The sequence below is a fragment of the Micropterus salmoides genome, unplaced genomic scaffold (genome assembly GCF_014851395.1).
Source record: "Micropterus salmoides isolate LMB-PRFRI ecotype aquatic unplaced genomic scaffold, ASM1485139v1 Ms_hic_scaffold_13, whole genome shotgun sequence".
Classification (NCBI taxonomy): Eukaryota; Metazoa; Chordata; class Actinopteri; order Centrarchiformes; family Centrarchidae; genus Micropterus; species Micropterus salmoides.
Window position 1 is genome coordinate 16,798,603 of NW_024040374.1, and position 24,658 is coordinate 16,823,260.

The 24,658-nt window shown below is 42.7% G+C and overlaps 1 protein-coding gene across 2 annotated transcripts in view; it reads right to left on the reverse strand.

The window, feature by feature from the left end:
- The window catches only part of rnf220b (ring finger protein 220b), a 31,671-nt gene extending 7,048 nt beyond the window's left edge, over positions 1–24,623 (reverse strand). The window contains exons 1-7 of one of the 2 annotated variants that reach the window (XM_038715844.1): positions 24,034–24,623; positions 22,056–22,667; positions 2,775–2,901; positions 1,801–1,843; positions 1,614–1,706; positions 817–859; positions 394–483 (exon numbers count right to left, since the gene is read on the reverse strand). In XM_038715844.1, coding sequence (XP_038571772.1) covers positions 394–483; positions 817–859; positions 1,614–1,706; positions 1,801–1,843; positions 2,775–2,901; positions 22,056–22,647 — 988 coding nt within the window. In that variant the 5' untranslated portion in view covers positions 22,648–22,667; positions 24,034–24,623. The remainder of the gene's footprint in view (positions 1–393; positions 484–816; positions 860–1,613; positions 1,707–1,800; positions 1,844–2,774; positions 2,902–22,055; positions 22,668–24,033) is intronic. The other variant, XM_038715845.1, reaches the window with a different exon arrangement.
- Between the last annotated feature and the right edge of the window lie 35 nt (positions 24,624–24,658).

The following is a 24,658-nucleotide window of genomic DNA, read 5'->3' on the forward strand; positions in this document are numbered from 1 at the left end:
TAATAAAAATCCCACTGCCTGGTGTTCATCCCCCTTTAACTTGTTCTTTAGATCATCACTTGATGGATTATGATAACAACCCTTTATTAATGACATACTAACTTTTACAACTGTAAGCTTTTGTAAAAGCAAGTGTCATGCCAGTGGAGGATTAACACCAGCACACTGGTGCACAAACTTTTTCATATTTCATGATGAAGCTGACATTTTGGAAGTTTTCATTGGACAGCAGAAATTAGTTGATAACCGTTAATAAAACCATTAGTTATGATTTATAAGCTCCTCTATTAGAAAGTCATGCTTTTTTTAATTGAGAGACTGGAAGCAAAACTCAACAGCTGCTCATTATAGTTCAACTTGATGATGAAGAAAGTGCTTCTCGGTGGGTCTTACCAGCTTGTGTGCAGTCTAGGTGGGCTCCTGCGCTGTGGGGGCGTAATGTGGCAGATTTGACGTAGCACCTGCACCAGCAGAGGTCATCGACTGTTAACATATCAAGAGGTCAAAGTTGAAGGGTTAATAGCTCCTCTGCTCGTGTGGGCGCTAGGCCGGTGGAGATGTTGTGGGAAAAAGGGTGATATCTGCCACTGGTGAGGGGGGAGGGGGTTGGACGAAACACATAACTGGTCGCATCAGTGTGAACAAAGGAAACTAGAATATTTGAAAAAAAAACAAAAACTCTGACACCAAAGCCATTGAAAAACAGCCAAAACTGCAGACCTGACAGAGTCCTCTGTACTGAGTTTCTCTTTACGACAAACTGAGTCAGCAGCAATGAAACACAACATTTAGTCCACTCTGCATGCGTCAACGTACCATTTAGTCTTGTGTGTCTGTTCGCCCGCACACGGAGAAACGTCTGCAACAAACACAAAGAACGACATCAGGATGTTTCGTCCCTTTGTCATGTAGAATTTAATATATTTCACACACATTCTTACTGGAATAAACAAACAGCAGCACAGCAGAAGGCAGTAAGACATTAACACACTGGATGTCTTCATTTCTTGTGCTTGTCATGGATAACACTCCACCTTTATTACTTAATATTGTCATTCTGTTTCTTCATGTTGTATTTCTATAACTGTTGCTCTAAAGGATCCCATTTCTGTTGTTCTTCTCTATGATTCTCACACTTGTGTGTATCTTATATGAATTGATGAATTCAGGAAATAGAGTGTAATGCATTGTTCAGTTGTGTTCAGCCCTTTAAAACAAGCTGTATAAATAAAATTGACTTGACACGGCTCCTGATAAACCTATTATTTTTAAGTGAGGTACTGAGAGTTTAGCAAAGCATTTGATCAACCCCAGACCACAAAACTGGTGAGTCACTGGCACCACACCAGGATGTATTTATGAAGTACACACATTTGGAAATGAACTACCTGATAATTTCACAGATTCACTATGTAACTACCTGCAGTATGATCCTGACTAAACATAAATACTATTACAGTATGTTTATGTTTGCACTTCAGCATTGTAATACACTCTAACAGTTTAGTTTTCTGTACATCTTTAGGAAAGGCATGGTTCATTTATCCATTTATACTTGTAAATTGGTAGAAATGCACACGTGTACCATCATATTACTCTGTTTTTAACCTCACTTGGTAACGGTCAGAGTGGGTGTCCTCAGACGGTCGAGGGGGCGAGGTGGGAGAACCTCCTTCGCGCTTGATATGAAGAGAGAGCGAGAGAGACTGGACAGAAAAGGGAGAAACAACACAGGGAAAGTGAGTCAAAGGCAGGATGGCTGTGGTGTTCTCTTGAAACTTATGAGGATGTCGACCTTACCTTTGGTGTCCTTATGAGGTGGTCGTGCTGCACTGGAGTGCCACTGAAGAGAAAAGAGGCAAATAATACAGAAGCTCATATGTTTAACAAGCTTGGCACTAGGAGCCACACACACGCACACACACACACACACACACACACACACACACAAATCAACTATACTATGTTCGTATAAAATATACAAACAAAATATTGTCTTTTAAATGTCATCTCATAAATAACCTGCTTTTATCTTGTCTGAATCTGTGTGTAACCTCATTTTACTCTTTCTCACTTTATGTCTATCACACAGAGACTGCACACACACACACACACACACACACACACATCGTTTTTCACACACATACACATACACAGTGTCCCCGTGGGCCAAGTTCAATTTGAAACCATTACTGTCCACGAAGCGGTCGTTAAGCAGATTTGGAGTGTAATGTCTTTATTGGAGGAATCATTCTTCTGGTCCAAGCATCAGGTAATATGTATGTGTGTGTGTGTGTGTGTGTGTGTGTGCACCTCTGGTCCTCGGTTGTACATTTTAAACTGTGAGTGTGTGTGCTCAAAGCAGCCATTAGCAGGACATTATCCACCCGCTGCATGATTTGTCGCCTCGAGGCCGGAGGCTTTAATATGAAATATGTAGGGAAGAATGAGGCAGCTTGTAAACACTGCACGCAGGTGACAGTGAAGACAGGAGATACCACCTGGGGAAAATGAAAGGGGGAGGTGGGCCTCCAGCTACTAAATCTGTCAACGTTAATTATCACCTGAAAGCTGAATAGAACAGAAGGTTTGCGCTGCAAAGCAGGAAGAGAATGACAAATGGATGAATGGAACAAGTGAAAATGGCTGGAAGGAGGATGTGAGGAAGACATTCTCAACATTTCTGGATAAAACCATCACAAGACAATGGACAAAGATAGAGAAGATATTATAATGTGAATGGAGTGAAATCAGACAGTGGTCATTTGTGATACCTGATTTGTATCTGGGCCAGTTTGGTCAACTCCTGCTCCATGTGTTCTTGCAGCTCTCCTGGTCGCAGAATAGCCTGGCAGACTGGACACGCTGGGGCCTGAGTGTCATAGAGACCCTTCACTTTACCTGGATAATAGGAGAGTTAAAGGAGGTGTTACAGGAAAAAATCATAATTTTTTTCATGTGGGCCTATTCTTTGGGGCTATAAAAACAGCATCTGTGAGAATATAACTAATAAGCTTGTCTTTCAGTACTCAAGGTCTAAATAAACTAAAACCTCATTAGTCAGTCAGGCAGGTGATTTCCTCTCCTTTATTTACATTTGTTGTATTACTCTTTTATTGGATAGCAGTCAGTAGAGAGGTGACGGGAAATGAGATGATAGAGACAGAAATGATGACATTCCACAAAAGCCTCATGATGGACTTAAACTGCAGATGTTGGGATTACATAGTCAACATCTTAAACCCTTAGACACATCTCATTCATAGTTAGCATAGGATTTAGTAGTTGAGAACAGCCTTCACAGTGTGTGTTTGTATGTGTGTTCAGTAGACCTATCTGTACTATTGACAGGCAGTGACAGTGAGAGTAAAATAAGGTTACACACACACACATAAACACACAGACACACTGCTATGGCCCCCTGCTGTCAGTGTGTTGACATCATAGGCTGTCAATAGGAACATTACCCAGGAGGGCCACTCGGCCCATTGGGCCCCACTGATGGATTACTGCCATAAGCAGCCAGCTGGGAGCCGGAGGATCTCTACTATATCAAGATTTTACCTAGTAGATGAGGTGATTTACTCCTGAAAGCCATCAATCACATAGAGAGAGCTAGTAGGCAAGATGCACCTAATTTCCCATCTCTGCACAGTCAAAGGAAAACAAATGACAGGACTGGCAAACACAATTTAACACTTTTAAATGTAGGAAATTACTAATTGATTAGTATTTGTGACAGTTTCTGGCCCCTCAGTGTGGAGCATACTGCACTGATCTTCCTTGAGGACCCTATTATCCAAACACTGGACAAACACTTTTCCCCAGCTCCACTCCAAATGACCAGTGACATGACAAGCTCTGTGCCGATATCTGTCGGCAAGTGCCGTCCCCTGACATCAGTTGAGCTATGAGCCCCAATAATGAGGAACCAAATAGGATAAAATGGCCTCTAAATAAAACATAGGGCGGAAAATAGAAAGAGGAGTCGCGTGTCCTTGGGAGAGTGACAGCTCTCCTGGTTTCACCCCCCTCTCTTGCACCTTTTTTGCATCCCCTCGCGGAAGCCTAAATGACTTTTCCCGACACGCATCGAACGTTCCCGGGCTTTCTACGCTCTGCCGCCCGGAACATGCAGGCATCAGTAAACAATGAAATCTCTGGGCTGAAATTGAATTTATAACCACATTACCTGCACAGATAACGTCTCTGAATGGCGCCGCGATAAGAGCAATGGGATTTGATTTTCAGGTGTTTTATTGGTCCACTTTTTGGGTGAGCCCCCCTTCTCCAGCTACAGCCTCCCCCCATCCTTCACCTCTGCGCCACACAAACATCACATTTAATGGTGTGGGAGTAGGCTTGTTTGGATGTATGGATGAGTGTGTGTGTGTGTGTGTGTGTGTGTGTGTGTGTGTGTGTGTACATGCTTTTGCTGAGGCCTGACTCGCATGTGCTTGTGCCACGCTCTTGTAAGTGACAGCTGTTGGTTCTTGACCACCTTTTTTACACGTCTCCATCCCCCCACTGCCCTGCGCCCGCGTCCACATAAACCCTGTCAGTATCAGTCAGCCTCAGCCCCTTTTCAGCCTGGGGGGTCTCAGATACACAACAGGGGGCTGTAAAACTTGCCTGTGGGGCTTGTTAACTGTTCCCTCACTACAGCAACTGGCTCGGATGGATTGGCCCTCTCTCGCCGGGCTGTGCTGAGTTTGACTGGCCCATCTCCAAATGGATTCACTGTCTCTGTGTCTCTGATTGTTTCCTTTTTCTGTCTTTGTGTCTCGCCAGTTCAGGACCTCCTTTCCTGTATGTCTAGCCTTTGTCCGGCTGACATTTGCTCTCTTAACTTACTGATCCCACTTGGGAGGATGCTACTTTGGCTATATTCAATGAAACAATGAAACAAAATGTGTGGATCAGAATGGTGGTCACTTCAATACTGACTAAACTAATATCATAATCAGTTTACAACTGTTCTTCAATGTACAGCTGAAAAACCTAAAACATGTATTTTCATTGAAAATATATCAATTTATACAAAGTTTTTTCAGGAAGGAATCACACAGACGAGCATACAGAAACATGCCAGAATACAATCTCTGTTTTATCTCCCCACGGATTTAAAGACAACACACCCGTGGGGCGAGCAACCCATCAAAATGCTGCGATATGTCTCAGTCTCATCCCCATTATCAAGAGCATCATGAGATAGTAAAGTTCATGTTTTGAAACAAAACAAGATATCGTCGTCCTCCTCGCCCCCTTGTATGATTGATGGTCAAATCCAGTTTCTGTTCTGCATCCACACGTGGACTGTGACTGTGCTGTGTTCAGTGCTTGCCACTGAAACAGAGATCAAAATCCCGTTGACAAATCCTCAAAGAATCCGAGTTCCCCTGAGGGCCTGGGTAATGGCCGATGCCAGCGCCCATATGACGGCTGCCAGTTCTGCAGATGCAGGCGGAGCGGAGATGCCTAACGTGACCTTTAGTGAATGCCACATCACATCAGGCCTGGATGTCACCCGCTGACATTATGCAGGGGCATGAAAAGGCTGTTCTGCAGGGGAGACATGGTGACGACCGTCCCCCGGTGACAAACCTGTGGACGTGGTATAATTCTGATTGACGTGATGAGGACTGGACAGCTTTGAATGGCAGGGGATGTACGAGCAAGCATCCAGGGGAGGATGTGGAGGATGTGGAGCTTGTTTTGCGTCAGCTGTGTCTTTTTGTCTCTGTGTTCATTGGCGATAAAGTGCTGAGACAACTCACTGCAACTGGCATCATTATTCCAATCATCAAACAATTCTCTAAGCACATCAGAAATCCCTCTATAAAGTCATAACAAGCACAGACTCTATATAACCAGTAAGCATGTAGAGGTTGGCGGGGGGAGTAAAGTTAACTCCTGGCAGCTAACACTGCAGTGGTGGGTTGTGTAGGCAGGCCCTTGGCACACTTTCAGAGGAGATGAAGGACTATAAAAGCCATTGGCTCCTGCCACACCTGTACCCCACCCTATCCCACGGCCTGCTTCCTATTTAAAAGCATCACATGCAGGATATTAGTCAGGGTTTTTCACCGTCTGTGAGGTAGAACTAACCTCTGAAGCGGAGGGGGGAGAGGGGAAAGTATGCAGGCCGCCGTTTGTTTTTTATTGGGGAAATAATGGCCTATTGAGAGGTTGGGTATTTAATGAGCAACATAATAGGCCCTGTAGTAACACATCTGCTATGAGCAGAGTCATTTCCTCAGCTTTCAAAGGCTGGAGCAGCAGCCTTTGAAACAGCAAGTCCAGTTGCCTTTGACTTAGTACTTCTAGATATCTGCTTTTTATTAATTGCTGAATTGCTACACCGGTAATACATAAAAGACAAATGTGCTGCAAGGCTCCATGTTCAGTCCTAACCACATTCAATGGCTGATGAAGGCACACTTCCTCTCCTGGCTTGACCTCAAATCTCTCACTGTCCAATCTAATTCCAGCATCCTTTAAAATATCCCTCCTCTGCAATCAATTGTGTTTAATGTATTAAAGACACTCACCACCACCACCGCAACCTTTGGCCCTTGCACAAATCAATGCCTCGTTAGACCGCTAATGATCATTCATTGACTAATAAGATCTGTATCAACCTCTTGTAAAACATTGATTGGCCTTTGGCCTATGTATTGCTCTGTGCATTACGTGGACAATGGGAGACAGCAGCTGTAAGTCCTGGGGAGTCAGATGATGAAAAAGCTCCTGGTGAGAATGGACAGGAATCCCAAACCCCAAATATACTCATTCTGAAGCACCTCAGGCCAAAGCCCTTTTCTTCTGCCCTACAGATCAATGGATATAACCTCTCTGACCATAGGTCAATCAGTGCACAAACCCTCAGTTTCTCTGTGAGAACTCTCTCTCTTCCCCTCCCTCTTGTTCTTTCTCTCTCTCATCTTTTCCATTAGCCACTACAATTGTTCCATCAGGTGCTGGCGTGGCTCAGCATGTATGTGTCCAATCATCCCTTTGATGGAGAGTGGACTGCGTAGCTGTGTGACTGTGTCCCTGTGACCATATTTCCCTTCTCAGGACCTGAGGGCAAAGATCGAACCCTGCCTCCGCTTCGCTCCAACGAATCAATCTGGCCCTCATTGAGATGCATGGCTCAATGATCTTTGATAGTGACTTACAGATTGGAGAGAGGGAGTGGAAGTCAGGGGGAAAGTTAGGACTGTCCTTGGGTATGTGCGGTAATATGAGGCTACTTACAAGCCACCTCATGGGAAAATATCTGTAGATCTATTTGAAGAGTTTTGTTCTAAATCATCTGCAGTTTGAAAAACATCAAGTCTGATGATTCCTGATGGGGCAGAGCTTATTAAGCTCTGTAAATGGGAAAAGTGGCTTGGACCTAGCTACACAACACTATTCCTGCCATGATTTGTGTGTCAGGTAACATTCAATGACTTGCCCACATTCAGCTTACTTTCTAGTTTGCCAAAACATGGTGTTGTTATGATGTGTGATGTTGTGATGATGGTGTGCTGGCTCTGGGACAGTCTCACCCTCTATGATCCTCTATGCATGTTAGCTTTGCAGCAGCAATTGTAGCGACAGTTTGCTAACGTTACTTGCATTACTTGCTGTGTCAATCATAGACTGTATATAAGAACTGGACGTAGTGATGATAGGGCGCCACCATGTTGAGTTTTTGCAACCAGCGGCACCGGACGTGACCATATTTGGACGAGATGGAACTAACGTCCATGTGTGGAGCTAGCTAGCTTGCTTAGCTAGGTGCAACTGTAATTCACGTTAACTGTCATTTTAACAGGGCTGACAATTTTGTCTACAACAGTCTTTAAACGTAAAATGCACTCACCAGAGAAAGTGAACAGCCAACTCCTAATAAGCTTTTTCAATGGCACTGGTTAAATTTACACAGTGCCGTGGGTACTTTGCTTTATGGTCTATTTTTCTCTAAATGGCACCACAATTTACTAAATGAACATCATGTTGTATTGAAGAAGACCTGAAACTAGTGATTTAGATAAACTCATTAGGAAAGTGTTTAGAGGTAATAAATCAGGTGAGAAGTAGGGTCATTTTACCATTATTTCTAATGGAACCGGCCTTCTTTTTGCAACCAGAAGAGTCGTCCCCTGCTGGCCGTTCAATAGAATACAGGTTTAAGGGACTTCCGCACTGGCTTCTTGTATCAGACCGAAAGCTTCCTGCTTGGTGTTAATCGAGGTCTTCATGGGTCCACTTGGTTCCGTAACTGAGACTCAACCTAGGATCTCAGTTGGATGAGGTCCAAATTACATTCAGTGTAATTGGGTCAGGTAGGGTCCCATTGTATTGTGGCAGGTTTAGGATCTATGTTTCAATATGTCTACTATCTCAGTGGATCTAAGCAAACTTGCTCTGATCACATGGTGCATCATGATCATCGTAGGTGAAAAATAGAATATTGGAAAAATGGCACACGTGAGGAAGAAGGTGAAGCTCTTTTTTGCAAATAGTTGACAGATGACAAATGACCTGTGTTCTTTCTCTGTTTGGGTATTTTCAAGTCCTGCTTGGGTGTTTTGGAGCAGGTCTAATTATCCTCTTTTTGGATTTGTTCTGACTGTCCTCAGTTTTGGGATTGGGTCTCTTTTTAATAAATTGGTTATAGGTAACATTTTCCAGAGGTTTGTTTGGAAACAAGTCAAATTGTACACCCATAAAGACCTCTACCTGCCTTACCTGAGCTCATACTCTTGGCAGTGAACGCCAAATGCAGACTTTGACATCCGTTTGCTGACTGCTGGCTGTCAAAGTCAGTGCAGTTACGTTGGATCATGAAGCTGCTGACAGCGGACAGCAATAGAGCTGTTCACTGTTTTTGATGCCATCAACCTGCGCTCGTTAGACCGACTGAAATATAAAACGATCCAACTCTGTCACACATGATCGTACTGTCAGGACTTGAACGTCTTTCAACACACTTCAGGCAATCAATTGCCATATTAGATTTAAGTTTAACTTGAGTTAATGTTCGCCAGGAGGGACTTTTATCTTGTGCTCCTCAATTACATTTCCTATGGCTGTTATGTGAGAACTTTCATAAAGTATTTTAGGAGAATTTTACATTTTAATTCCATACATACAGATTTGTATGAGTTTAGAAAATCTACCACACTTTGTAAACAGTAAGTAGTGATGAAGCTGAAAAACACAAGGGTGCTTCGGTTAGATAAATAGCTTAGTTAAAAGTTGACATTTTGCAGATAATGATGACAGCAACGCCCCGCTTGTTATCATATGTAGGAGCAATAAATCCAATTGGCACAAAAAACTGCAAGTTTGCTGGATTTCCTCTGGAAGTAAGCAACTCATGAAATGTGTAAACCTGCTGTGAGGTATATTAAGACAAGCAACCTCGGATGACAGGCTCAGAACGCATTTCTTTTATCTTGCTTTTAATTAATTCCATCTGTTATTTTAACACTATTGTTATTTTATACGTCTTTTATATTTGAATGTGTATATTCCGAAGTGTTTTTGGAACTATATATATAAAGCTTATTATTATCATATTTTGCGTACCGATGTGATTGCTGCAATTTTTTCTTTCCTTTTTTGTATGTTTGCATGTTGTTGAAGCAAAACATGTATACATTATTCCTATCATGATCACCTCAACCACTCTTTGTGTTTGTGTGTGTGTGTGTGTGTGTGTGTGTGTGTGTGTGTGTGTGTGTGTGTGTGGAGAGAGAGAGAGACATTAATGAGCTAATAAACAGATCACAATCCGTCATTAGAGGATAATTAGATTGGCTCCAAAAATACAGATCACTATTACCCGGACCACTGATTAATACACATTAATACTCTCTCTCTCTCTGTCTCTCTCCACCTCTCTCTCCACTTCTCTCTCTCTCCCTTATTATTCCATCGTCTCCTCATCACTTCTCTCACATTTTCATTTCCCCTCTCGCTCTTTCTCTCATTTAGTGGTTAATAAGGAGAAAATGAGACGATCGCTCTGTTGCTTGCATCAAGTACTCAACTTTCCTAAACAGGGTTGGTCACTGTGTGTGGAAGAGTTGAAGAGTTTAATTATAAGAGCACTCACCAGTGGTACTTGAACAACTACAACAACAGGAAAGATTATAAAAGTGAGTTGTTACTATATATTTGATCAGTTGGGTTCATTTCCTTACAGCTGTGTCGACAAGCGCTTTACTCTTGCATCCTGTGTTACATTGCTTCAGTTTTGCACTTTCTGATTTTTGGTGTTTCGTCTGCTTCTCCACCAGTTCGTGATTTTCTACATTTCCCCAAATGCATTGGAAATAAAACCCCAGAGATCACGCCTGAACTTCAAGTAGATCACTGTGGTACCAACTCCGACACATTCAGAATTTTAGGCGCACGCATCCTCCTAAACTCCCTAAACAAACATCATGCCACAGTTTTGGCAATTTTGAAACAGAGAGACTCAGTAAGAACAAAGTGAGCGTTCTGAACACATCCACTAACAGTCAATCTTTTTTGGGGGGAAGAAAAAACAGTGGATTTACTGCTGCTATCAGGTGCATGCGGCACATTCTAAAAATTCAGATGAGGTTCCCAGATGGTGGTGAGAGGCTTAAGGTACAATTGTTAGCACAGTTACAGCACATAACAAAAAAGGTACTCAGCTACATTGTTCTGAACATAAGTTCTGTCATTATGATTCCAGATGAGTTTGCTGGGAGGAAAAACACGGAGAAATAAGGAAAGTATTACAAGAAATAGAGAGGAAAAAGAGAGGAATGAAGTCTTAAAGTAAAGTAAAGCTTCAGTAAAGCTTTGACTAAACGACTTGAGGATTTTAGGAAATTGTCCTTTTCTGATAGAACTCCATATCGAATTCAAATTCTTTATTAGAGAGCTCTTAGATGATCATTCTATAGAGTGACGTCTGGGTAGGACTATGCTTTTCATCTTTTCTTCAAAGTAATTTTATTTGCGTACTTTTACTTCTGATTTGTTTTGTCAGCTTGTGCACTCTTCTCACTATGTTAACTACTTGTATGTTCATCAGGTTCTGAGTTCTGTTGTACTGGCTTTTGTTTTTTAATAAAAAACTGAAGCATACAACTGTACCAACTGTGTGAACAACTACACAGCTTCAACAAAACACACATGTGACAAAACCAGAGAAAGGAATGAGAAAAAAAGAGGAAGGAAAGACAGACATCCATGACAGAAGAGAAACCTGCTCTATTGATTCGGATTGACAACAAAATTGCTGCATTTTACTGTGTTGAGTACTAACATTTTATCAGCAGTGTGGTGTCAGTCTTTTGCCAGAAATCCATAAGAATAAGAAAAACACACCACCACAACAAAAAGGTCAGTACATGCATGCTACATTCAGTCGCTTTTGTGAGTTAACATGTTTCAAAGTACATTTTTCTTTTCTTAGCAGCTGATGCGCACACGAGCACACACTCACACTGTCCTGCTCTATGACGGAAAACACCCCCACCTGCTTTCCCCTCACACCTGTCCCACATACACTTTGTGCAGCACAGGTGAGCAGAAGAAACCTTAGCCATCAGAGAGCAGCGCTCTGCAGGGAGACTGAGAGATCCTTGAAGCTGTCTGTAAACTTCAAACAAAAATTTGTGTTCTCTTAATTTGTGACCAAAAAAGCCCCGCATTGGGCCTCGATTGCAGTTCCTTTGGCCTCATCATCAGGCATCATTACAGATAAGCCATCTGTCCCTCCCACCTCTCCTCCAGATAACATCTGATACTGTCAGAAACAGTGTTGACTGCTGCTGGTACGAGAGGACCACAAGCACCTGGTGCTCTGTGATACACCTGTGTTTGGGTTACTCACACTTCCTAAAAGATGTTATTGTGTCTGCCTGGATGAGCAAACAATTATGGCTGATGACGATGGTTTTATCTTCAAATAGTAGAAAGACACAGCCGATTGAGCAGCTTATCTTCAGTAACCAACACACAAAGGGAAAGAGGGATCAGGGGCCTTTAAAGCAGTGAGTTTAAAGGATTACTCCACGTCAAAAGGTGAAGAAATCTTAGATGAAAACAATTTTTGGAAAACACTTGTTCTTATTATTTTTAGCAGCTGTTTTCATTTTCCTAGAGAAGTCCCAGAGTTACAGCAAAAGTGCAAGGTTACACTGTATATGATTCACATGAAAGTTTGAAAGTTGTATGAAACTTGCTGCCTAGATTATTATTTTCTGTCAACTTGCAGCATGTTACTGTAAAATAACTGGACATTCAACACAACCAAATACAACACCACCACAACTTACTTCCCACAAACAGTAGAATTAACTAATACCAACATGTCTCAATAAAAATGTAACATTCTGAAATTCACAAAATAAATATTTGTTGCAGGGCTTTGGTATTGGATTCAGTTACATTGTACAAGTGTTAAAGATATCATGTTTCCCTTTGTGTGATGAAATAGCTTTAATTCTGTACTAGAAAAGATTAGCAAGTATGTTAATTTGGGGAATTTTATGTGGTGGCTTTTCCCCCATATAAATATAAATCAGAATTTACCACTGAATAAAAGTTCTTACAATAATTTATTTGAATATAAAAATGAGTATGGATTACAGAAAAGCTTAAGAATCAACGGAAAAAGTTCCTGTTACCAAAATCAGATTATCAATCAATATTCCCTTAAAGATATTGCTTCTAGGGCAAGGTCGACTTAGAATTTAACCTATCTATAGGCTAGCTTACTAAATGTATACTGATATTTGGTTGGCTAAATTCCCACATTAACTAAATGCTGAAATCCATTATGTGGTTTAAGCATTACACTGCAAACAAAGGTGAGTAGTAAATAATGCTTTTAAATTTGTTGATGTTGTCTTCTTTTGAGCATAAAGGGCACATCTTCCCTGCATGCTGTGTGCGGTATCCCGGCACCAGACTGACTCGGCTCTCACAACCCCCAAGCCTTGTTGAGAGAAAGATATATTGAGCTTTAATACAACACTCAGACGGACGACCCTCCTCAAGTGAATATGCACACATTGTAATAGTTTGTGTGGGAAAGAGGGCGAGACAAACACATCTCTGAGTGTGTGTGTGTGTGCTCATGTACATATCAGTTACACACAAACCAATGTAGTAGCCCTGGTGAGCGCAGCGCAGTGTGAGCCCCCGCCGATACGCCCCTCCGATCTTTCCTGTCAGCAAACACAGCAGAACAAAGAGGCCTGTGGCAGCGCCAGCGGGTATAGATCTTCTCCCCTGTGTTCTCGCTCAGTGGGGTCACACAGGAGCCGCTCACAGTTCAATCTCCTCTACTTGACTGATCAGGAGCTTTGAGCTGCTGGTAATGAGACTGGAACCTCTCCAGTGTGCAGAACCCAAAACCAGCCCACCCAGAGTAGAAGTATGTAGAGTCCAGGAGTCGCCTCATATATAAGCAGCTACTTCAAACTGTTAACTCAAAGCATTTACTAATTAAATGCAATTATTGGGTATATACATAATTGGTTAAGCTCTCAAATATTACTTAGTACAGAGACACTGTTAGTTCAGATGCACTGATATAGCAACATATAGATTTTACACTAAAATATGAGTCTCAGAGGAAAAACAGCTTTACCCTCAAAGTGTTTATCTTCAAAATTAAAACAGTTAATGATGAAAAAGAAAAAAATTATCACCATAATAAAACTAAAATATAAAGTCATACCAAACAAACATATTTTAAACATGTTTGACTAAAATAGATTTTTCTAAGGCAGAGAAGAGGATCTGTATTGTTCAGGGGGGATTTAAGCTGATGATATTCAATTACTATAAAGTTAACTATCTAGTTAAATTAAAAATACTAAGTAAGTAATAAGTATTTTTATGTGGAATGGAAATGTCTCTGACAATGGCATATTTATATATTAGAGGTTATTAGAGTTTCATTTAAAACCCACATTATGATCATGATACATACCCATAAATATATTTTCATAGATATTTAGATATTGATTTACGAGCCAATTCTAACATGAAACTCAGAGCAGCATTTTCATCCTAATAGAGCTGTGTGATACTAACTGATACCAGAGTTTGAATAAAAGAACAATATATCAACAATTATCCTGGTGTAATTTTACTTTTGACTGTAACACTTAATATAAAAAATAACTAAACATGTACCCAGTTACACTGTGATCTTCTACAATTAAAAATTGATTTTCATATTCACATTTGTTTTGTAATAAAGAAAGAAAAAGATGCCACAATAGAGAAGCTATTACACCTGTTTCGAAAGAAAAAACATTCTTGAAATAGGTAAAACTGGGCTGGAAACTTGTATCATGATCACCGCACTGATCGCACATTTCCAACGTGCTCTCAATTGGATTGTCATGACGGATATTGCAGTGTTATTTGAGGTAAAGATGCTGCATGACTTTTCTTATGTGAAACATAAAACAGTAGCATTGACACTTAATGTGTTATAATGGTGTAATTTGCATTGAAACAATCCACAGCATATATCCCATAATCATTCAGTGATTGATTTGTAATTGCACTAATAGGGTCACGGCTGAGACAATAGGATGTGTAAAGCAGAGTCCCTGCTCTTACTCAGACTCACAGTGAGCCTGTTGAGCGCTGCCTGTGTGGTCTGTGGGAACAATTAGCACAATCTCCATACTAATGGCAGCCTGTAATGGACACTGCTGAGCCTGCCAGCTACTGTATGTGTGTGTGTGTGTGTGTGTGTGTGTGTGTGTGTGTGTGTGTGTGTGTGTGTGTGTGTGTGTGTGGGTGTGTGTGTGCGTGTGCGTGTGTATTTGCATATGCATGTGTGTGTGAGGGAATGTTTGCATATGCGCATATCCTTCATTGTGAGTGCCTTCCTGTGTGTAGTTGAGCGTCAGCTTGCCCTCTGGTGTGTGTGTGTATGTGTGTTTGTGTTTGTGGCAGTGTTAAGTCCACATCGAGTTCCTGTGTTTATGTATTTATGTGTGTCTCCCTTACCAGTGTGTGTGCGTAAGTAGCCAGTAGCCCGTATTTTACTGAGGCAAACTCTCCCTCCACCCCCTTCGCTTGCGGCTCTAACCCAGATCCACGGCCACTCATTAGCACCATAATAAAGAGTTGAGACGACACGTAAAAGGTTATATACTGCTGGACTGCTGTTTTCCTATCAATTATCAGGCCTGTGATTTATGGCCCGGACCCAATGCTATTCTCTGAGGAGAATTAGGGGAGTGTTTACACCCCTTCACAGCGGGGTGAGGGGTCAAACTTTGACCTTTAAGGCAGGGGTGCACCGGCCCTGATGGGAGTTTGTGAACAGCAAAGCAGCACTGGAAGTGACTAAATCGATCTGTGTGGATATTTTGGATGCATGTGTGAGTAATCTGCACTGTTTCTTGTGCTTTAATATGTTTGAACTGTTACATGCACGTGATTGTATACTCCAGCAAATGCTAACTTTCTTTCATGCCATGTACACTGTTCTTTGCTTAAAATCACACAATTCATTGTGTTGCATTTTACAGATGCAGAATTTACCATTCTATTCTACATCTGTTAGCAATGACGTAAAATGACTTTTCTGATTGTTCATATGTGTTCTCTAAATGTGTGAATATTAAATGTACTGCACGCTACAGACTAAGCTAGTGAGTCTATTATAAAGGGAGTAGGGAATGAGTAAATGAGGGAGTGATACAGTGAGTATATTCTCTAATATTTCATCCAGACACTTGCAGTTCCCTAAAGATATCTTCTTTTTATTAAAAAAAAACAAAAAACATCTCGGTTGTCAATCCTGCTCATGAAGCCACTGAATGATGTCGGGACGTTGTGTATTCGGGAGGTAAAGCTAGCACGCCTGGCATGCCTTTGACGTGTTGGCTTTTGTCAAGCTCCTCCACAGCTGGGAGACTTGCAGCAAGCACAAGTGACATGCGGTAATGAAGTTTGTGCGTGACACAAGGCGAACACCATGGTGAACACACACATAAAATGCAAACATACTGCATTAGTATACATATGTGTAGGTTCCTGGCTGCCATCCAGACATGCAGCAGTGGTGTGGTCTCGCTGTCTGTCAGCGCTGCTCCTCTGCAGCATGTGTTTAACCCGAGCTTTTGGCCTTCCTGCCCTCTCTATCTGCCTGACTGATTCGTTAGGCTCCGGGGACAGGATGGAGGATGTAAGTTTGTGTGTGTGTGTGTGTGTGTGTGTGTGTGCCACTTCTTACGAACATGTGATTCAATCTAGAGAAATACCCGGAGCCTATCCTATAGACACACGCACACAGACACACACACAAACCAGGTCTTTGATGTGAGATCAGAGGCAGCCGTGATGCAAGTCGATCAGGTGAGCAGAGAGAGGGAAAACGGAGAGAGGAGAAGAAGGAAAGATGGTCTCTGTTAAAACAAGGCTGTTGTTTTAATGACCCCTGGGCTCTGCACTCATTATGACCCTCTCTTTCTCTCTCTCCTGTCTGTCTTTCCCACTCTCTCAGCATACTCGAGCCTCCCCCTCTCTCTCTTTACACAGAACCAGTGCTGTTCATGTGGGCTGATCACAGTAGGCGATGGAGGCAGATGTGGCAACTGCAAGATGTCTTATGACTCATGTTTCGGCAGAACATTCTGTTGACCATCTAACAGGTGCTGATGGTCACCACAAAAAGACCCCCACGCACACACACATATACACACACCCAGATTTCCCCATGCTACTGTAAAGGCCTACTGCCAGACTCATAGAAATCCTGTCTGTCTCCGTCAAGCCGTGTGGTCCCACAGCCCGACACTATGAAACGTCTGAAGATACATCAGCTCGCACGGAAGCTGCAACACACACAGATACACACACTGCATTCACTGATACACAAGCAAGTATAAAACCACAAAGGCAGCACCTAAATCTAAATACATGGGGGAAATACTCTGTTTTCCCTTATAAGATGAAGGGAAGGAGGTAAAAAGCTGAGAAGAGTTTCCCCTCCTGCCAGGATGAAAGCCTCTTTTACTTGGGAGGACATTAGGAGAACAAACTACCATCACAACAGGAGGGGAAACAGTCGAGTGCGGCGTGCTCTCACTTCAAACACAACCACCATTAATATTGTAATGTTTCCTCCCTGAGTGTTTGAAATCAAAAACAAGACTACCAGTGTGGTCAGTAAGAGAGCTGGCAGCGGATGTCACTTTTGGATGAATACCTTTTAAAGAGACTGAACAACACTGAGGCTGCAGTAAACTGTCAGGTGAAAATTACTGAATCCTTTTGTTTTCATTCTTGAGTTTATTAAATGGGATCTGTTATTAAATGTGTGTTGGTCCTAAACCTGATTAAAGATGGCAAACACTCGGATCTGCGGTTGTTTTTTAAATGACAGTCTCTGGTGTTGTCATAATTCATGTTTTTTTTATCTCTATAGTTTTGTATTCAAATGACCAAACTTTGTGTTAGTCACTTTGGATGCTTGTTCGCCTCATCTTTTTCCTTCTAAACTTCTATCTGCCAGCATTCCCAGTTGTGTTGTTCATGTTTACACCCTCTTATTACTCCATTACATCCGTTTCCTTACTAAAGTTTGTTCGTGACAGATCACACCAACACGATATCACAACAACAACAACAAAAAAGAAACATAAAAAGCGAGACATATGCATATGGTGAGTGTGACTATTGATGCATGGAGTGCACATGCAAGTCTGGCTGATAAGGAGTATACACCCTGGGAATAATAGCGGGCAGCAGACACTATATGTGTATGCATGAGCATCGAGTGGTTGCTATTGATCTCCTGTGGTCTGCCAGTGGGATGTAAACACTGTGTCTTTCAACAGGAAGCTCCACTCAATACGAGCAGCTGTCAACGACTGCTACACAGAAAACGAAGCGCACAGAAGCCCTACCTGTTATCAAATCAGCACACACAGCTAGAGTCTACAGCCTTGTGTGTGTGTGTGTGTGTGTGTGTGTGTGTGTGTGTGTGTGTGTGTGTGTGTGTGTGTGTGCCAGAGAGAGAGAGGAGGAGAAAGATGTCAATATACCATACAAACTTATATGCACAAACTGGTGTGTGAAAACTGTGTAACGGCAAAATTTTCACGATTTAATTACCACAAGCATCTATGTAGGTTAATTCTGCAATGTTTGGCTTTATGAATAAGCAGTTTGATCATTTTAAAACTGTCAAGCTAAAAACAACACTGCTTTCCTTTATTCCCGAACACTTTTACACAGTTTGTAATATATTAAAATCTAACCCTTCTTTAAACAGACACACACACACACACATTAACACACACAAAAAGCATGTAAGCTGTGTCTGGAACAACCTCAAAACCATCAAACTTCACTTTGCCACAGAGATAATCCATGTGCCAAATGTAAGATGAATCTATGTAATATTGATTCTGTTTGGACGCTGCACTAGTCCACTAACAACCCGTGAATAACTGACCGTGGGGGACACTTACACTCTGTGCGCATCTGGTGGAGAATCCTCAGTGTGTGTTACACTCATTTCCCCTCTATTAACTCCCTGCAAGATTTCTTTTCACTCAGGTGAAGATCTGGTGAGTCTCTCAGTGCCTCCTCATCTCACTAAGAGACGTCTTCAACAGTCCATGTCTGATTTAAAAGGCCTGATGCACAGATTTTGTTGTCGTGATGAGCTTTGTCCCTGTTAAATACCTGTAGTTAGATTTAACACTTGCTGAGAAGATAGTCTATTGAAGCGTTCATGTTTCACTTACAGCATGATGTCCAGAAAAGCAATATTTTGAATATATCAACAAGTCAACATCAAAGAACTAGCCCTGACAAAGGCAGATAGATTTGCTTCGCCCACATTATCTTTTGTTTAAAGTCACAAAGAGTAAAAACTGCAACTGACTGCCAGCTGGCCTCTACAGAATGACAAAGAAAAACGGCACTGTAATCTTCACGTGTGTGTTAATCTGTTTATGTCCAGTTACATGTTAGCAATACCAACTGAGAATATTTCTGATAAAAGTTGCAGCTGACATTGTAAAGATTTGTTCTGTTTGCTTTGAGGCGGTGTTGTTAGCCAGCAAGCGGGCAGTTGCATCATTTTCTTTCCCGTTAATTTTGACTTGTTTCACTAATCAAAACAAACAGTGTATTTGCTGTGATTCACGTGTGAGCATGCAAGACAAGTGCAAGCTTTGCTATTTAACCATTTGCGATCTACCTGTAAGCAGTGCTTTTCAGATCACTTTAGGTCAGCCCAGAGAAAAGAAAGAAGGGGAAAACGAAAGCTGAACAGGCTATGCTGCCAATTGAACATCTTTTTTGTTCGGTGGCCTTCATGGATCTCTTTGTCCATGCTGCAGGTGAAGGCTTTTACTTTTCTGACAGCCACATCCAGGAGTTTGGCACGTTACAAGTATCACAACACAGGGGCCCTCAAACATCTGGCTCCAGTTATCACAGCTCTCACTCAGCTTTGCCACCACAGTAAGATACAGACGCACTCACACACACACACACACACACACACACCACTCTGTCAGCGTCTGGCCATGGTGTGTTTTGCCACTCCGCTCCTCCGGTTTCCCAACTCGTGTTTCTGGTAAAGGGCCATTTTAGTTCCAGCTCAGGCCTGCAGCGGTAAGCATCTCCCTGAGGAAAATAAGCATGACTCGCTCCAGTGAAGACATCTGCCCTTTGAAAGCGAGCATGGCTGTTTGAACAGCTGTCAGAGCACACCATGCATCTCAGACCTTCCCTGATAAAACAGAGGCAAGTCTGGGAGGGAAAATCGACAGGAAGAAAAGATACTAAACGGACAGAAGGAGATGTACACTGGCAGTGAAACACTGCGGATGGGAAGAGGTGCCCTACCAGGCTGTTGCTCAAACTGACGAGAAGCTACAAGAGGAACTACAGCACTCGGTCACCTGTGCTCAGACCTGGAGACTATGTGGTCTGTCCTCATAAAGTCAAATGCAATCCAAAAAGTTTTGATTTGTTCAATGAAAGCCGGCACAAGCATAATCATGTCATCTCAAATTCAAAAATACTAATCAAAGTTTAAGTGTATTTTGTTAAATTACACATTTACAAATCAAATCACACATTGGATCCATCCTAAGCTTCAGTGATGAGGCCAGTGCCTCGCCTAAGGGCAGTGTCAGGAGTTTTCCTAATACCTAATATGGGTGTCCCATACATACATGGGGAGAACATGCAAGCCCAACACCGACAGTCATTTCAACAATGAAGAAAACTTAAAAAATATAGAAAGTAGTTTTAATGGTGTAGTTTCTACTTTGTGAGTATTTGCATTGCCATTGCTGCAGCAGTATGCGAGTGGTAGACACACTCTCACAACCCAAGAAGATTTCAAGCTTAACACTTAAGACTTTTGGTCCTGAAGTGACTGTCTGTTACCCAGTCAAGAGGAACAAGTGTATGTCAGACTTAGAAAAGTGCTGGGAGCTCAATTGCATTAAAGCTCTTAGTTTGCCTGAGCTCCAATCTAATTGGATAAAGCTGGGAAAGCAGCTTCCAATGTGCACGAATCCATTTTTCTGTCTCCCAAACCCATTTTTTTTGGAAGAGGAGCGATGCTTCCCATGTTCTGTTCCGCCCCATCTTTTGTCCTTGTCAACATTCCCCAAATGAGATTCCCAAAATCAGGAGGTGAGGGGAACACGCATGCTCGAGTGCACAGAGCAAACATTGTCAGACAGACACACCTCTCACACCAGCATGCTGGCTGGCATCTCTTTCCTTTCCCGTCCTTATTAAAATTCCATATTGAGATTCCTCCCTGCCACTCCGCCTCCCTGGCCCTGTCACTCAGCCACCAACCGGCGACAAAATCAGCAAGTTTCAACAAAGACACACATATGCATAGAGACACACACGGCACACAATCCAAACTTTTCTTAAGACAACTCGTCTCTGCTCCTGCCCTTTATGTGTGGGATGAAAGTTTCCTTTAGGTGATATGTATGAGAGCGTGTATCAGCGTCCCCCCCCCCCACCCTTCGCCCCTCTCCATCTCTGCGCCCCCTTCTCATTGTCATTATTTTCAATGGTGTCCCCCTCTGATCTGCCGAGCCTTTGGGTGCTCTCTCTCCTCTCCCTCTGTCTTTCCCTGGTCGCTTTTATCTGTCAGGCGCTCCTCTTGGCGACCGCCACTGAGGGGGTTTGATTTCCCATCATGCCTAGCATTGCCTCCCTGACTCTGGCTCCCTCTCTCCCCACCCCCTCTCCCTCTGAGGCGAGTGTTGTGCCCCCGCGTCGTTGGGCAATTATCCCCGGGAGTAATGAGGAGCGTCTCTCCCTCCGTGGCGCACTGACTGACACCTCTCCCACTCATTTGTCAACAAATCAGACGGCTGGTGTGGGCGGCCATATTGAGCTGAGGGTTGTCGCTGGGAAGCTCAGGCTGAGGCGCATCGCCGCGTCTCTCTCTCCCTCTCTCTTTTTCTCTATCCTCCTCCATCCCTTCCTCTCTATCTCTGCCACCTCGTTATCTCTGACAGGGTGTCACTCGTTCCAACTCTCACTCCTCCTATGTCAACCCTCCGCACGCTCCGATGTATTTGTGTTCCACAGCCACCAAGAAAAAGTCTGACTTCCAATAGGCCTAATGGTCATATGTGACTAATGATCACTAAGCTGAACAAGTGACACTGTTCAATTTATTTGTGTCAAAGTCAGTCACAGCCAGTCGCTGTAAACACTTTGTCCAGCTAGACGATAAAGACTAGAGTGCAAAAGGGAAAATATTTTCAGATACGTCTTTAGTCACAAAGTCTCCTTTCAATTTGTCACCATTAGTTGATGCAGCTGTGGAGGGTATGTAAATGTCATCTGCCGTGTCATGTCAGCGTGAGCAAGGTCTTTGATGTGCCAATTAAACTCTTTGTATTTGGCTGCATACTTTAAAGGTGTGAGATCAGGGACTGTGTGTGTTTTAGATGTGAGCAGGGAGAGCGGTGCATGTTTGCATACGAAACATGCATCAGACATGTGTTTCTGTGAGTCGAGTGTGTACTCACTGTGCTCTTTGCGCTCCTCCGGACTCGATGAAGCCTCTCCATCAGACAGCAGGCCGGACATGGAGAAGAGCTTCCTGCTTGAATCGTCCCCGGCTTTGAGGGAGCCTCCCGGGGAGCAGAAGTCAAACTCCTTCCCCTCCACCTCCGGGAAGCAGCTTTTCAGCCTCTTTGCAGGGGTGAAAGCCGACTGGTAAACCCCCGACTCCCTCTCCTCTTGAGGTGAAGAGAAAGGTCGGAAGGCGCCCACGCCACTGTGGTTGAGCATGCTCAGGGTGGAGCAGTCCAGGTTTGGTGGGGTGAACTGGGGGTGCAGGTGGAGCAGGGAGGCTGGGAAGTCTCGGGAGGGGAAGTTGCCTGACATGGGGCCCTGGCGCTGGTACATGGAGGTGAAGGTGTAGGAAGCCGAGGGGAAAGGGAGGTGGAGGTCTTTCTCCATGGAAGCGGGGACACCGAAGGGCCTGGGTGCCTGGCAGGGGACGGAGGCGTCTCGGCCGGATTCGGCAGTGGAGGCGAGGACCATCAGGGCGGGGGAGGCCAGTGGAGCTGGCAGGTAGGAGGAGCTGTCCATCTTGAAGGGGCGGTGGAGGTCCATTCACCTCCTTGTTAGTGGTCCTGAGGAGAGGGAGAGGACACACAGTCAGAGGAGAGTGTTGAGGTGGAGCTTTAGGCTGAGCTACAACAGGACATGAAAAGAAAAACACAAATTACAAATTGCTTCAAAAGATGCTCTGTTTTAGGTTCTATTTTCTTTCAAATGTGGAATATGTGAACTTTTTTTTATTTATTACCATTACTGAATTATACTAATTAATTTGCGTTGTCTCATGAAGAAATAAGGAGTTTGATTTTGGGTGAAAATAATTTTGTTAACTTTACATTTTATATGATCCACATGCCCCATCTCTTCATTTCATGAAACACACCCAGTTGCAACTTTAGAGGCATTTTTACAATTACAGGTTTTGGACTAATTTCAGTAGAAAAAGGGTTGGTGGAGGCCTACAGTGCCTGTAAATAATTACCACGGAATAAATTGCCAATAAAACACACACGTAGCAAGCCTGCAAATGCTAAATTTAATAGTGAGGTAAAAGCAATTAGATTTGGGAAAATACTCCAAACATGTTCCGGAAAAGAAGAAGAATAGCCCCTTTTTTTCTGTAATGAATTAATTGTTTCAGTAAATCAATCAATTGTAAATCATGCTGATTATGTCCAATAAAACATGTGGTGGGTCTAATAGAATAAGCATCAGCAGTTTCTCAACAATTCTGTGGTTAAATGTTAAACTCCAAACTCCACAAAAAAGCCAAAGGATTAGCTGAGATGAATAAATTGTAGTTTCTTAAAAATACTAAATTAAAGTTTGAACAATATTATATTAGAATCGGGAGGAAATGCTCTAATCTAATGTAATTAGGTATATCCACGTTTCTTAAATGGCAATTTTGGAAATATATTTAATAAATGGGAAAAGATTGGCATTTTTTTTTTTTTTGGAAAAAGCCGAAATAAGACAGCAAAGTTTGGGCCCACTGATTAACCTTTTTGAACTTTTAGTCTTTTTCCAGTTCATGAACCAAAACATCTCTTTTTGAAATTAACCAGGGCGAGAATAAAAGTTTGCGCACGACAGTGTCAGGCTTAATCCACTTAAAAAACACTTCACCTCAACAAACTGAAAAATATATTTTGCAATGAAGTGACGAACCAGCAATGGCATATAACTTTTTACACAGTCTAAAAACGCAAGCTTCAAGCTTTGACCCTGTTATATCCCAAGAATTTAAAGTCTTTCCATCGTTTCAAAACAGTTTTCCAGCCAGAGCGCACAAGTTCCCTCACTCCAGAAAACAACTACCACAAAGCCTCACAATCACAGAACACATGGTAATTAGATGACCAATTAAACCAATTAAAACAAATGACGCTATAATCGCTTGCGTTATCGCGCGGCATCAGCCGGTAGGCAACTTACCTTGTAGGCTACTCAAAGCGAGATTTATTTCGCCGTCAAGCAACTCTCTCCCTCTCTTTCAACTTAGAATTTCAAGGACGCCGCACTTTCTCCCGGTCGCGCAGAAAAGAGGAAGAAACGAAGAGGGAAAAAAACGTGCAGCTGAGAGCAGCGTCGGCTTCTCCAGTCCTCCTCCAGATGTTGTGCGTTAGACAGTGAGTTAACGCTGAGATGTGTGTAGTTTGGAGAGGTGGTGTCGCTGCGTTTCTGGGCAGGATCAGGGCATCAGTGAGTGGACTGGCTGCGGGTCGGTCTGACTGTTGGTCTCTCCTTCATGCGCTCCGTGTGACAACCCCCCCACCCCTCTCTCTTCCTCTTTCCCTGCCCTCTTTCTCTGTAGCCTCTTCCCCCCCTCTCCCCTGTTCTCTCCCCCAGACACTGCCTGCGATGGACACTTTCAATTTCTTGCCCTGGCTAGGTGTGTTAGAGTGAAATTGAGTCAAAAGAAAAATACAGTATTCACTTTTGCCAAAGGAAAAAACTGGCGGTGTCAGACCATATAATAATAGTAATAAACTTTATTTATAACTCGGAATGTAGAATAAAACATCTGGATTCTTCATGAAAACCTATGTCCTTTCTTCTT